At 41.0% G+C, this 15825-nt stretch overlaps 1 protein-coding gene across 3 annotated transcripts in view; it reads left to right on the top strand.

The window, feature by feature from the left end:
- The window catches only part of mapk8b (mitogen-activated protein kinase 8b), a 33492-nt gene that overhangs the window by 10769 nt on the left and 6898 nt on the right, over window positions 1–15825 (top strand). For 2 of the 3 annotated variants that reach the window (XM_037081055.1, XM_037081054.1), the window contains exons 3-9: window positions 976–1105; window positions 1726–1784; window positions 3379–3517; window positions 6883–7048; window positions 8826–8897; window positions 11779–11961; window positions 14451–14575. In XM_037081055.1, coding sequence (XP_036936950.1) covers window positions 976–1105; window positions 1726–1784; window positions 3379–3517; window positions 6883–7048; window positions 8826–8897; window positions 11779–11961; window positions 14451–14575 — 874 coding nt within the window. Of the gene's footprint in view, window positions 1–975; window positions 1106–1725; window positions 1785–3378; window positions 3518–6882; window positions 7049–8825; window positions 8898–9853; window positions 9926–11778; window positions 11962–14450; window positions 14576–15825 lie in introns of all 3 variants that reach the window. The other variant, XM_037081053.1, reaches the window with a different exon arrangement.

Raw genomic sequence — 15825 nt, 5'->3', positions numbered from 1 at the left:
CAAAAATAAAAATTCAGATATGTCACAGTATATACAATCAAATGAAGTGAAGTGTAGCTGTTATTTTAAGGTAAAAAAAAGATACATCATGTTGTTTTAATGGGAGAGATACCTCAATATAAAGAGTACAAAAGGGAAAATCTGATCTGGTGACATCCGCATTTATATTGACTATGTCAAGTCTAGTTCTTCAGTGCAGGTATGTGAGGTGGAAAAATATAAATAACACCCTTATAAGTATAATTCAGTCTAATGCAACACAACCCCAAAAGGTACATGCAACAACTCAAGTGACTAGCCAATGAAAATAGTGAAGCATTTGCCAGCTAAAGAGATATTTTCATAGGGATTTGTTAGAAAGCTTAAATGAGGGTGATTATGAGTATAAATATGGGTGAACCTCGAATGTCTTTTAACGAGCTGTAATCGTGACCATTCTTTAGTAAAATAGGCTGACAGCGGCACTGACCTGAGACCAAATACAAAGAAACACAGATTTTAAACAACACACATTAGTTTTCAAGCTAATGTCTCCATCTTATTATGGACACATGACTACATTGTATTACAATTAGATTTAACCATAAGTCCACTTTTTCTAACAACATATTTGGCATGAATTTTGAGTGCAAATATTGATTTGATTTGATTTCAGTTTGACGTTATGTGGTTCTCGAAAGAGATGTCAACAATCTAAAGCCGCTGTGAGTGGAAATGTAAATGTTCTGACTTTGAGAGCCCTGAAGGGTAGAACTGGGGAAAAGAAAAGACACAGTGGTGCGACCTGTTTATCAGCTCTTCGGCTCAATTGCTCCAAAGCCTGCTTGGTAAGAGTACAACCTGTGATTTCATTCCTCCTTCAACATTGCAAACAGTCACTGGAAAAGAGCGTGAAGGGTTAAAGTATCAAGTGCTCTTTGGCTTTTTGAAGCGCGTTATTGTTGACTAAGCTTTTGCTTTCATTCTTCACCACAGTTCAGCATACGACCACAACTTGGAGAGGAACGTCGCCATCAAGAAGCTGAGCAGGCCCTTCCAGAATCAGACTCACGCAAAACGGGCCTACAGAGAACTGGTGCTCATGAAATGTGTCAACCACAAGAATGTAAGAGCTTTCTGACAGTTTCTCCGCCGCTTTGCATGTTTCTGTCTTCATTTTTACCATTAGGGATGGAACATATCGAGCTGTGACACTGCATGCCGTCTCGTGTTGGTGTGTTTCCTTTGGTTACAGGCTTGCATCTGGGTTTAAACGCATTAGGCTATTTCTGAGCTCAAACCAGCCTTGGAGTAATGTGACGAACACACATATGAGAGCAGTGAATTCTCAATAGAAATAACAGAAGACACTTGGCTGGAGCAGAGCTTCCCCCAAGGAAAACTCTGGAAAACATTTAGCCTCTAAATTTAAACATCATCCTCATTCCTGTCAACGAGTCATAATGATCCAGAAGTCTTCCCACATTGTCTGATTGACAGGTGATGTCGAAAACAGGAAGCTTGTGGATTACCTGCCGCTGCAACGTGTTTTATCATGTAGTGTTTTTTGAATTGGAGAATGTCCTGTTGTTTCTCATGATTGATGCTCTGCTTGCTGCACCTTTCACATGTCCCTGCTGGTTCGGCGGTGCGTTTTGGTGTGATGACGCCACTCACTGCCAACTTTCATCTCCCTGCCGGACTTGCAGTTTAATAACTGTGTTTTTATTTTATTTTTCTCTGCAGATAATCGGCCTATTAAACGTTTTCACACCACAAAAGACACTGGAAGAATTCCAAGATGTGTGAGTATCAGTGAGCCAGATGACATCTGCTCACTGCGTGTTTGTAAAATCAATACAGGATGGAGCACACTGGGGGGTCGGATTATCTGATGTGACATTTAGGGGCTTGTGGGTAGTGTGGTATCCTAAATTACTACTACAAATACAAAGTACAGGCAGGTGTATTTTTGCTTGAAATTGTCTTACATGTATTCACAGTTGGTGGACATGTTTATTATTTAAAGAGTTAAGAAAAACTTGTGGATTAACCGAAAGTAACTATGAAGGTAAAACACAAAATCTTCAGCATACAAAAAAACAGTTGGGCGGACACTCCCTTTTAATACGATCACCATTGAGCCATGTAAGGCAGCCACCTGGATCTGTTTTGAAGTCGACGAGACGCCTATGCCAGTGGAAACTGGCTGCGGACTCGCAGATAGTGGAAGACTAAACTGAGATGTGGGGGGAAGTGATGGTTTTGCCGAGTATGACAGGAACAAACATGATTAATGCCATCCTCTAGCAGCTCTGTGTGTGTGTGTGTGTGTGTGTGTGTGTGTGTGTGTGTGTGTGTGTGTGTGTGTGTGTGTGTGTGTGTGTGTGTGTGTGTGTGTGTGTGTGTGTGCGCGTGCGCTGTGTCTGCTTGATTGGAGCTAAAAAGGAAACTGGACAAATCATAGCCAGAGGGTTTCAGGGCAAACACACAGTTGGAGGATGGAGGCTGAACACTCCATTTGCGAGTGTGTGCGTGTGTGTACCTGAAGCCACACTTGTATTACAGAGCAGTAGACATTATACCAATTTCTAGTTTCAGCCTATTTATACATATGAAAGTCGACCTGGCACACAGTGAACTACACCCATTTTAAAACATGGAATGTAAACTCAGATCGTCCAAGAGCAGTCGTACTTCCTCCAGTCTGAAGCGCCACGCTCTGTCAAGATGTTTTCTTTTTGTATAAAAATCTGTCTTCAGGTTGGTACTCCATGTAGGAGGATTGTAGGGAGTGATGATGTAACAGTTTTGAGAAGGAGAACCCTAACTGTCACTTCCTAAATGCCACGAAAAGCAAGTACTGTGTGGGTGAGGACATAGGAGATCAAGATGTAGATGTAAGGTGTGTGTGTGTGTAGTTAAAGCTCTGTGTTATGGTTTAGGATTTTCTTTATTTTCCAAGGAAGTTTAGCATTTTCCACAAAAATGTGACAATTAAGGCGGCAAATTATGATTGTTTTCACTGATTATGAATTTTCTTCTAGGTCAATCCATTCGTTTGGCCTGAAAAAAGTCAGAAAATGGTCAGCAACATTTGTTTTGTTTCCCAAAGGCCAGGACGATGTCCTCAACAATCAGTTTACTGTCATAGGGTCAATAAATTAGAAAATGATCAAATTTAAGAAGGTAGAATAGAATACTCAAAACGTATTATCAAAATGAATTTAAGAGAAGACAACTAAGCAACTGTGGCAGCTCTATTTGCATTTCAGTTCAGAGCTCTCTGGCTGATATAAAATACCAACTAATTAAGCGCTGTGTCCGCAGGATTCTCTGTTAATGTATGTGTGTGTGTGTCCCTGCGTGACTGTTCTCCCCTCTGCGGTTCCCCTGCAGGTATCTCGTGATGGAGCTGATGGATGCTAACCTCTGCCAGGTGATTCAGATGGAGCTGGACCACGAGAGGCTGTCCTACCTGCTCTACCAGATGCTGTGCGGAATCAAACACCTGCACGCCGCCGGCATCATACACAGGGTAAGGCGCACTGATGTAAACATGGGTACACACATACACAGGTGTTCAGGTGGCTCCAGATAAGCAGGTCCAAATGTTGTATGGTAAGCACACATAATGAACAAACAGATATGCAGCTCGAGAAGAACGGCTCTCTCAGCATCAGAAATTTGGAGAAATGAGCAGTGACCAGGCTGCCAACAGTCATATGTTGATAAGATTCAGCAAAATGTCCTTATGTGGCTGGCAGTTGTTCACCAGAAAAATATGGCTTTGGAAAGCAAGTGTAAGCCAACTGAGCAGCAGGAGACTGATTGTGTATATTGTTTCCAGCTTTATGTTTGGAGTTGAAGGAATAGTTATACTGTTTTGGAAATACACTTGCTTGCTGTGAGATAGTGGAGAAAATTGGGCCAAAAGCCCCTTTATCATGTTTTACATTATAAAATTCAGTTTTTATATGGACTAAGCACAGGAGATCTGGGCCCCTATTTTAATCATCCAAGTGCAAAACAATTAGTGTGGTAGACTGCACGGACGTCTCCAAGCGCACCAATATGCTATTTCAGTCGTATTGCCACAGTGCATTACATTGTTATTATGTTATATCTTCAAGGTTTATTAATCTGTAATTTTACAACAATGACTAAACTGCTCACCAAGAAATGTAAAAAAAGTTGTAATAGTGGAGTGTTGAGGATGAGTTCAGGAGTCTCACTGTAGTCTGGTGGTACGGCTGTGGATACTTTTGCCAGGTGGCAGCAGGGTGAACAGACCGGGGCTGGGGTGGGTGTTGTCTTAGAGTATCTGCTGGGCGCTGTGCAGACCCATCACTGATGCTCTGTAGGTCTCCTGCTACAGAGCCTTCTCGTCAGCCGTCACCAGGGTGACGATGTGCAATGACGGGTTCTCTGTGATTTTGATAAAGCAGCCTTTCATTCGTAATGCAGTTCAAGAATAAACTATAAAGGAGGCTGCAATGCACAGGAATAGTCTTGATGTATGTAGGGTTGTGTGTGTGTTTATTATTGTGTAGCAGCTTGGTGTCATTTCCAGGTGACTTAATGAAGGTTATCAAAGTGGATTGTCGAACACTATCTCTTAATGACTCTTTTAATCAGAGGCAGCATATTTATCAACCTGACAGAAGGGATTAAGTTAAGTGAAAGATGAAGTGTTCATACAGTATAAAGCAGCTGTGGACAACAGATTATATGAATTAACTTCCTGCTGATTCCTGCTTTAATGCCATTAAATGTTGTTTATTTTTGTTAATTTCAGCTAAATGCATCCACTACCTGTACAGTGCTTGATTAACTTTGTTGTACATTCATAGGTTCATGTAAGTTTTAAGCATTAGTGCATTATTGCTGCTCATTTTGTGCCCAGATTTGGTTTGTTTTTGTTGATTTAAAAATCATCAAAATGGCAGCAGACTGACTATTTTCAGTGCAAAGTCACATTTTCCACCAATGAAACAATTCTCTTTGTCGTGCCTTATTTAAATGAGCCTCCCTCCTGTTTGTGTGCACCAAAAATACTACACAGATGTGCAAAGCCAAATGAAGAGTGAACCATTGAAATAGAGCCCATAACATTTTAATCGGTGAATTGGAGACGTGCAGGTTGGTGGCGGTGGCTTCATGCTCACCACACAGACATGAGTGCCGTATCAGTCTTCTCATCTAACTGTCAGAAAGATAATTGACTGTTCCTTTCTAAATTGGGAGTTGCCAGTATTTAATTTCATTTCCATGTTGTGAAACTGAATGCAACATCTTCAGCCAACACGGCCACATTAACGGTGTGTTATGCAGGATATGATGCACAGGTTTCAGTAAAACCCATGTACACATGTACACACTCAGGTGCTTGCTCACTTTGAAACAGCTGACACGGGATGACACACACACACACACGTACACAAACGCCCTAAAGCACCATCAGCGACGTACAAAGTATCTTTCTTGTATGTGTGCACACATATACACAGTAATGCACACGGACGCACGCATACACACTGTGAGGCACTCTGTCAATCACCCGCAGTGGAAGACGCAGCAGTAGATCGGCGGAGCTCCTCCTGCTCTGCCAGCCAGAACTAATTGAGCCACAGGCGCAGCTAACCAGCCCCACTCGCATCAGCGAGGCTCGGCACGCAAAGCTTTCATAAGGTGAACAGATGCAATATGAGTCACGGATCGCCAAAGTTTCTCTTGTTCTTCTGGGGCTGCGTCTCTGTGGTGGGAGCTCTCGAGTCGTTTTTCGGATGCTCGGAGTCGCTAAGCGCACCCTCCAGAACACACTTTCAAACCTCTCAGGACAGTCGAGCACAACAGACTCATTGTCCAGAAGCAACAATGATTGTAATGATTTGTACATGCAGTGTGTTCAGATTTTGTCATACTAGAGCTGCATTGTTTGCTATTGTGATGGATTGCACTAGAAGTGCATAATTCTCTGAACCAGGAAGTGATCACAACAAAGACAAAAATAATTGATATGACAGACGAGGGATCCAGTTTGTCCTTATGTAAATTATGCTTAACACTGACCAGTCAACTTGTCATGGCTGGCAAGATTTTTGTAATGAATGAATTGGCAGATAGCCATTAGTAGATCATGTAGCCACCGGCACTGTCTTGTTTATGATGTGACAACTCACTGGATGGAAATTCAGAAGAAGGAAAAACTTTGTCTGCAAGTCAAACCATGTCTGAAGCTCTTAAAATCAAACTACTTGTTACAATTTGAGTTATTGCTCAATGTAGAGCTGCAACAGTTGGATGATAAAAGTGAAACCCTCCCCAAAATGCAACTTAGGCTTTTTTTGTGAATGTATATGAGTCAAACCTTTTGTGTAAAAGCATAATTACGACAAAAGAGGCATTTTTAACATTTACTGTATTTTTGTTTTCGGTTCAAACTCATTTTCAATGGGAGTTCATGGTGCAAATTAGCAATAGCATCAAAATCGCTATTTTTAAAGTGCTTAGAAGGCTCGACACAACATTAAACTTTGTGTGTAGTATCAACAGGGTCTCTACACATGAACATAAGCATTGAAAACATTGTGTACACAGTGTTTACTCAGGAGTTTTTGAAGAACTCACGTTGGCAGATATTTCCTCCGCTCAGTTGCTAAGTTGCATTTTGGTGATAGTTTCATTTTAATCGATAAGTTGACCAAAAGACTTACTTTCCACCTATTTTGATAGAGAGTCCTCAAGACGCACAGCTGTGGCACAGACGTCATTGAGTCATTGAGCTGACAGCAGCCATCATAATGATGTGTTTCACCTTTCAGAGCAGAATACCACCATATCGCACCACAGCGGTACCACCACCTGAGCGTTAATCAGGTTTGTGTTGTGTTTTCTGTCCAGGACCTGAAGCCCAGCAACATTGTGGTGAAGTCCGACTGCACACTGAAGATCCTGGACTTTGGCCTGGCCAGGACAGCTGCCACTGGCCTCCTGATGACACCCTACGTAGTCACCCGCTACTACCGCGCCCCCGAAGTCATCTTGGGCATGGGGTACCAGGCCAATGGTAAGTGGGGGGGCAGCGTCTTGACAGTGACCGGCCAATGAGGAGCTCCTGAGCTGCTGCCTGGCCTGCTGCATGGCCCTCTCCACTGAGATATGTTTTTCGACAGCACCTCCCAAACACACTCCCACACACACTCTCCCTCTTCCTGTAAAGGTCACACTTCGGGGGAAGTTGGCATGTTGGGCATCGGTGCTTTGTGGGAAACTTCCTGTCTGGGGACTTCAGTTCCCAGCAGTGCTTTAGCATGCGTTTGATGTTTTATTAAGAGGTTGCCGGTCCTGAGCTCCTTACAGCCTGGATAAAGACGGCAGAATGAAAACAGGCACTTGCATGCTTCTGCAGTTTCACTCAGTGCTCCCGCTCAGAACGTATTGCAGTTAGAGCAATATGGTAAGAAAGGAGTAGTTCATGATTTTGGGAAATTTACCATATTTTAGATTGAAATAACCCTCATACCTATCCAGTAGACATTAAACTAAGACCAGGAGACAGTTGGCTTAGATTAGAACCAAGATTGGTAGCAGGGGGAAAAGCTAGCCGTGCACTGACCAACAGTAACAAAACCTGATCCTCCACCACCTCTAAAACTCACTACTTAATATTAAAACTTAACCATTAAAACAACAATTTGTGGTGTTACAGGGATTATGTGCTGGACTATTCCTTGGTGGACGACTTGAGGATATATAGCATGTTAATCAGTGAGTTTCAGTTTCAGACTTGTGGACAGAACCAGCGTAGCTGTTTCCCCTTGTTTCCAGTCTTTATGCTAAGCTAACTATCTTGCTTCATATTTAGTGTACAGGCACGGAAGTGGTGTCAATCTGCCCATGAGAATCTCTACAGGAAATGTAACAGATCCCAAAACATTCCTTTTATAGACTTGTAACTCCCTCAGCCTTTTTGGTCTAAAGTCAGATGTATAATAACAATTTAAAGGAAGAATTAACCGAGTAATGAAAATTAAGTCAATATATTCTCACCCCCATGTCAATTGAAAGTTAACAAAACATTTCTGGAGATTCACAGCAAAACAGCGTTGGTGGATTCTCCTGAACAATTGAATAAGATAGGGACTTGTTTTAAATTGTTAAAAAACCAGAAGAAAAAAAACATACAGTGGCTCCACACTGCTCGTTTGGTGTATTCCATGCATCTCAAAGCCCTGAAGTCCCAAATTGATTTAAAAAGATGTTGACGCCCTTTATTAAGTGGAGATCCTCACTGTGGCTGCTAGGCTAATGGCGTTAGCAAGCACCCCATCTGAAATTGGGGCATGTACTTCACCAAATGATTGTACATGATGCATTTTCAAATCTATTTGGGATCTCGGGGCCTCTGACGACATGAATTATGCAGGACAAACAGTTTTTTTTTTTTTTTTGTTGTTGGTGTTATTTTACATTTTAAACCTAGTCCCCATCTTCTTCTTCAGTTGTTTAGGGGAAAGCTGCAACACTGTTTTGCTGTTAAGCTCCAGAAATGCTTTGTAGACAAAAACTTTACCTACTTTTCTATCAGCATGATGATGAGGATGACTGAATTGTCATTTTTAGGGCAATTGGGGGGATTTTTGGATAGCACAAAAAAAATGAGGTAGATACAAAGCAATAAAGTTCCCGTTATAGCAAAACTGTAGATTCTTATAAATACCAATACTCATCTTTGGTCCTCTTGACCAAAAACATTTACCCTAATTTTTTCTGCTGACTTGTTGCATTTTTTTTTTTTTTTTTGCTTACTCTCTTCTCCCTCCTTTTATGCTGCGCATATGTAGTGGATATTTGGGCTGTGGGCTGCATTATGGCAGAAATGGTTCGCCACAAAATCCTTTTTCCAGGAAGGGATTGTATCCTTGAGCTGCTTGCAGCAGTGTCTGGCACTTCTTGTGAAACAAAACACAGCACACAAACGTCTGTCGTCTCTTCAGAACCATTAGTTTCATCCAACGGATCGCACGGAGATCATAATCCTGTGAGCAACTACAGAAATTCTATTTCTCGGATTCGCCTGACATTTTCGACTTGCAACCACCCACCTGCTCCTCTCACAGATGCACAAAGTCACACGACACAGTCCTCACTCACCTCTACAGCAGAACTGTTGCTTCAAAAACACGACTGTCACATAAGGAAACCGAAATAGAATTGAATAGTTTGCTCTCCCATAGCTGAGAATCACACTGCAAACAAATACCCTCGCTATCTTCAAACTGCTTTCCATATGTGGATGCCATAGCAGCAGTCAGATTAGTTTTGGCTCTAAAATGTAATACTGAATTGATGCTCAGCTACAGAAATATTTGTGAGTCCTCTGAATCTTCAGTGTCACACATGTGACAGAAAATCACCAAAAAATGTTAATTTCTGACCTCATGGATCAGAATATTCCAGTTTAACACATCAGACATGAATTGCATTGAGGATAACTGAGGGTGTTAAGATGCATCTCTGCAAAAACATTTCCAGAAGACCTTGAAAGTCAAAGCTTCTGATTCACTGTTTGTGTCCCGAAGCAGAAATCATTCTGATTAGTAACACTACTGTTCTTCCAGCAATGTGCAGTATACACAGATTATGCTAGCAAAAAAGATAGATGATAATCAATTCCCTTAGCCCCTTGGGACGCTGACCCAAGTGCACTCAACTGCATGTAATTCATTTCTGTCATGTATCACACACATCACCTCGCACCACATCATGTTTTTTCCCTTTTTGTTCTTTTGAGGGTTTTTTTTTGTTTTGTTTTTGTCTTTGTTTTCTCAGTCCTGCATGCTAATTTAGTGGTTGTCATTTCATTTTTCAGTTGATGTCTGGTCTGTTGGCTGCATCATGGCTGAAATGGTCCGGGGTAGTGTGTTGTTTCCAGGCACTGATCGTATCCTTAAGTTGAACCTCCATCTAAACCCCCGAAATGCCGTCTTGTCTCATCCCTTTTGTCTGACATCTTGTTCATATCTTTGCACACAACGGGAAATGCTGCCAAGCTACTGCGCCTGTTTCATGAGTGAAGATGCTTAATGTATTCAGGGTTGATGCTGGTTTCCTTCAGTGACTGAGCAGAAGAGGATTAAACCTTTTTTCATGCCTGACAGTTTGTCTCCTCAGATAAAACAGCACAGGTGTAATAATGTTAATGAGGGATCTATTCCATTTCTTTGACCCAGCATGCTATTCAACTAGGCTAACAAGCACAGCGCCAGGGTTTATTTAATTACATCCATGGTTTTACTGTGTCTTTGTCGATGAATGATCACAATGTGTTTATAAGTGCGTTATTCGACATTTCTAGTTTTTAGTGTACATTTTGGAACGTCTTTGTGCCATATTACTGATTTATTACTTTACATTAGCTTCATGAATCTAGTAGTTGCTCAACACTGTAATATCCTAATAGATAACTTTGGTTAGCAAAGGTTAATACAGCATCAGCATGACACTTTTTTTTTTTATCAGTGTTAGCCATTTTTTTCCTATTTGGTTAAAATAATGATGTGCTTAAATGTTAGTCTGCTGAAGCAGTATACTTTTTAACTACCTTGCTATGATAGATCATATCAATGTGATGTTTCAGGTTTTTAGAAAGCCAAATGAAAATAACTCAATGAAGCAGAAGCTAGCTTGAAGTGGTAGGACTTTAGCACTGTAAAAGGGCTAATATTTACCCGCTGATGTGGCTCATGGACACGTAGAAAATGTAGTCCTATTTTGAATAGTATCCTTAATATTACATTTTTAATGTCTATTAAAGTGACCATTTTGATAATGTTAATTAGCATATTCTTTAGCATATATGTTTAGCTTGTCGGGCTAAGCGGGTCTCTCCTAACCTGATTTTGTTGCCCTTCAGTATTCAGTCTGACATTGGGCCATGCTAGCCATTGTCTGTTAGACTGAAGGGATTATTCTACTCTTACCATCCAGCAGCTTGTGACACATCAGTCTCAACAGTGTGATTTTAAATCTAATCAGAAACTGAGGTAGCAATTGCAAGGACCAGTTAAAGTCCTTTCTTGTCAAGTTTGATCTGTTTGTTCTAAGTGAAGCAGAACCTTCAGTATTCTGCCAGACTGAAAGTAAACAGTTTGAGGTCTAGACATAAAATTGGTATTGGTCCAAAATTTGTAGTTTGACTTATCTTTTCCCTTTTGACTGGCTAGACTTTCCCTCCTTGTTGTTCATTCATATTTTAGGATGAACAAAGATGTGAACAAGGCATTACTTTGTGTGTCCTCCAGGTAGATCCATACATGTTACATCTGTATACATATATGTTTGTGTTTTTTGTCCTCAAGAAAAAGAGTAACATATTTATATCATCCTACTTGTGGTGAGCATCCAATATGCATTATTGATGAACTTCCAGATGTTTGAAATCAGTTTTGCACAGGTTTAAAAAGGATTCAAATCTCTTACGACCTTTTCTTCATGAGCAAAAATGTACTCCATTATCTTGAGTCAGCACTTTACAGAAGAGGGTACTATCTGCTGCTGTACCTTCTTCAGCCGCCCAGCATTGACATTTCCTTTTCCAGCAACATTGCACTTACATTTAATTTAGAAACTACCCAAGCCGGAACAATGTAGTACAAAACACAGCAACTCCAGATGGCTCTCTTTTATTATTCATCAGTTCAAAATGGAACTGAAAAATACCCAACCCAACTCTGGAAGGGGCGCTCCTTTTGTCCAAACCAAGCCGAGTGCTTTTCTTAATACTGTAACCTTAAGATATCGACCAGTGGAACAAGGTGATCGAGCAGCTGGGGACACCGTCTCAGGAGTTCCTCATGAAGCTCAACCAGTCGGTGAGGACCTACGTGGAGAACAGGCCACGGTATGCTGGCTACAGCTTTGAGAAGCTCTTCCCTGATGTCCTGTTTCCTGCGGACTCTGAACACAACAAACTGAAAGGTAAAGATGCTGTTTTCTCTCGTAGAAGAATACTCTGCAGGATTTTCCTAAGATTAATGACTCGTGCAAAGGTTATTCATCTCAATCATCACTTTTTGACCCACTAAAAGTGTTTGCAAAGACCCTGCTTTTTGCCTGATGTGCTATTTTCTTCTTATTTTGATGTTTGTGGGCATCAGCGATTCTGGAGAAAGATAGTTGGTGTGTGAGTCTCATTCCCAGGTTGTAGAATACTATCACAGCGGAGAAGAAACGACAGGAGATGAAAAAGTGGAGAGGCGCGATGATTGTACAGAGCAAAGTGGATCAAAAGTGGGGCAAGTTAACAGACATCTGAGGCGGAGCTATGATGCTAATTTTAGATAATGGTGGTCAATGCAGCAGAGGCGTCAAACAACTGTCAGCCAGCCAAGAAATATGGAGTTATGGAGTGTAACGCCCAAAGATAGCGGGTCCAAAAAGACCGTCAAAAAAATCCTAACAGTAAGAGAAAAGCTTATCGTGGTCCTCAAAGCGGCCGCTTCCAAGAGACTGACAGGAGGGTATGTGAGTTTGTCACTGAAAAACGAAACGAAGGCCTGCCCATCACCATTAATTGTTAGAATTTCTTTAAACAAAGTCAATTTTGGTTGTCAGAGTATTTTTCTGAAGATTAGTCTTGAAAAGAGGGGACGTCTTATAATCAGGGTTGTCCTATATTCGGGTCAACACAGTATTGACATGGAATCCATTTTTCATTTTTGAATATCACAGTCAACACTCCTAGTTCGTATTTGTCCGCCGGTTTTCCTCCAAATCTCTTTTTCTGAAATCGTCTGTTGATAAATGGCAACAGACAAATCCTGCATAGTGTGCCTTTTAATGTCCGTGATGTATAGCACAAGGGAAATGATGAGAGGTTGTAATTTCAGTGCCATTTGAGCTTAAACCACTTTGCTGCAAAGTTCCTTTATTACGGGTGCGCAGTCCGGCTTGAAGAGGAACCATTTGTAAAAATTTAAATAGCTGTTTTATCGCGTGCCAGACGGTGCGAAGAATAATGAGGCAATCAGTGTTTCTAGAGCCACCGGTTTTATGGCACAATGTGCTTCAATTTTACTGCAAAAAATCTGAACAAAAGACTTTAAAGCTGGTTCTTTCTGCTATTGTAGAATTTATCACAGGTGACCTTTTTTAAATGTCTTTTTTGGTAATTGAAGGATTAATATAACGCCTCCACAGAGAGTGAATGAATCCAAGCACTTGTCAAAGCAGCTGAATGAACTTTTCCCCCATGTAGCATCAGTTTCTGTTGCACTGTGCGTTTGCAGCCTCACAAACGTGCACTGACAGCAAAGCCCAAGTGACAAATCACTTTTCAGTGGCTGCCTGAGATTAAGCACTTATTACGGAAGCTGACAGTTCAGGACCAAGTTGTTTACTGCGAAGAGGAATTTACCTCGAGCGTGTTCATGTGTAAACGGAGAGAAGATGACAGGACGACTCACAGCAAAACGTTGTGGAGCTGCTGTGAGATGTGGCAAAAAAAAGAAAACCTCCAAAAATGGAGCTCATCTTTTTCTGTCCTCATTAATCTACAGAGGCACGAGTGTGACAACAGTGTATTACCCTGAAGTGCTCCTCTCAGACTGCATGTGTTGGATGTTCACATTTGGCTCTGAATGCTTCGAGAGCTCACGCTGGCTTTCACACAGAACATATGATAATCACAACGGATGTCCTGAAAGTGCCAGATAGAAAGAAAAGATGCCTCTGTTTTTCTATCTTTGGCTTCGGTTTAAAAGGCAACGTTTAAAGGAGCCCTGAGTAGCTTTTGACCACTAGTAGTGCTGTGGAGTTGTGTTTTGTACGAGTAGGTCCCTGTGTCGTTTGTATGATGCAGGAGGACTCATAAGCATATTTGTATTTGCTTAGTTGTAAGGTGTCAATGATACAGAAAATGTTTTTTGTTGAGAAACACAGAAAGTAAACAACTGTGTTTAGAAGAAAAGTTTAAAGAGTACCTTTAAACAAGCTCGAAACATTATCACAATTAAACCAAATAGATTTTGAATAGTTGCCTCTCCTGCCCGACTCCATCAAACCCAACTATTTTCTGCCCCTAGTGATACTATTTAAACAACCAGATATGCTTTTTGAAATAAAAAAAATAAATAAAAACTTATTTAGGAGTGAATATTTAATACTATTTAATTCCTTGTACAGGTTCTTATTATTAAGAATAAAAATGATAAAAAATAGAATTTTTAAAAAAAAATATATACCAAAAATGTATGTCAAAAGTTAAAGGTTTGATATTGTATTGGAATTTTAACGTTTATTTATTTTTAATAAAAAGCACTTCTGGGTGTTATACACTTGCTGTGACAGTAACCAGTTAGAGCAGACTGGGCTTTTGGGAGGGGGCGACCTTATAAATCTGGTTGTTTCAAATGTTGTTTTACATTTATTATTCATTTTCTCTGTCCCTGCCACAATTTCTTTCACAGCGAGCCAAGCCCGAGACCTTCTATCCAAGATGCTGGTAATAGATGCGTCAAAGCGGATTTCGGTGGACGAGGCTCTCCAGCACCCTTATATCAACGTGTGGTATGACCCCACTGAAGTGGAGGCGGTAAGTACTCACTAATTATTAATGATTTCAGCTCCTTTTAAAAGCGCCTGAATGCTCAGTCTCAAGATGTATCTCTGGCGTCTGTGTGATTAGATCAGATTTGATTGACGGTGGCCTTTTGGCATGAAACAACTCAACTGTCATAAGATTTTGATTTGATGGTGCTGAATTATGATTTGGTGCAGAGACATACGAGGCATCAGCTTTTTCCAGCTGAGGCCCACCAACAGGAGAGCATAGACGAAATTTAAATAACCCAAACCGTTGTGACGGCTGCTGGAGGTGTTGTGTTCATGCAGAAAAAGAAGCGCTCTGCTGACATTTGGTTCGACTTAGGAAAAACATTTGCAAATGATATTCACATTTCTTTCCACGTGGACACATGTAGAATAAATAGAATTGTTATGGTGCACAACTTTTGAATCCCTCGATATGTTATTAAGATAATCCATGTCCTCTCCTCTTTAAAAAATGTCTGCTCTGCATGTTAAATGCGTTGTCGGTCTGTGTTTGGTGACACAACAGTGTCTGTATGCTTTGTGATAATCCACCTCACACTCCTTGGAATCACAATGAGTCAGCCAGTGCAAATTGATTTCGCCTGTGATGGGCGAATTGAAAGTTGTGGTGAATTGCTGCCCCCCCTCCCCCCTTCTCCCCTGCAACATGAAGGATTCCTCAGAACTGACAGTGTAGCCTTGAAAGCCGCAGATTTGTACACAGATCTCTGACACTGCATAAATGCATCACATCTCCACCAGACTCTGGGGAGGACGGATAACTCTATCCCACGGCTAGCGTTGAAGTAGTTTGTTCCAGCTCGGTGCGTGCTATCAGTTTGATTTTAGGGGTTTGTGGCGTGTTCCTGAAGAGATTTGTGCAGTCCAAAGCAGAAAACAAATCAGCATTAAGTGGGTTTAATATGAGGAAGGTCCACTGCAGCAGTTTTCCTTCTGCTATCTTGTGCCATCAATTAGCTGAGTCTGTAGGTTTTCAGTTTAAGCTGGGAGCTACTGCAGCTCTCTGGTTTGACTTTACTCATCATTCATGAGCCGTAGTGTTTAGTTGGAATGAAAACATGCGCAGCAGAGATTAAACATTTGCTAGCCTGTAAAAATACAGGTCACTGTGAAACTTGCAACTAGAAGTTGTTGTCTAAATGAATCTCAGTCTTTTTTTTTCTTAATATTGAGCGAGTGAAACATGTGGACTTGTTGCTCTGTTTTCAAAGAGCTTCTGTTAAAAGAACT

Source organism: Acanthopagrus latus, chromosome 20 (genome assembly GCF_904848185.1).
Source record: "Acanthopagrus latus isolate v.2019 chromosome 20, fAcaLat1.1, whole genome shotgun sequence".
Lineage (NCBI taxonomy): Eukaryota > Metazoa > Chordata > Actinopteri > Spariformes > Sparidae > Acanthopagrus > Acanthopagrus latus.
This window is presented reverse-complemented; position numbering and strand designations above follow the sequence as displayed.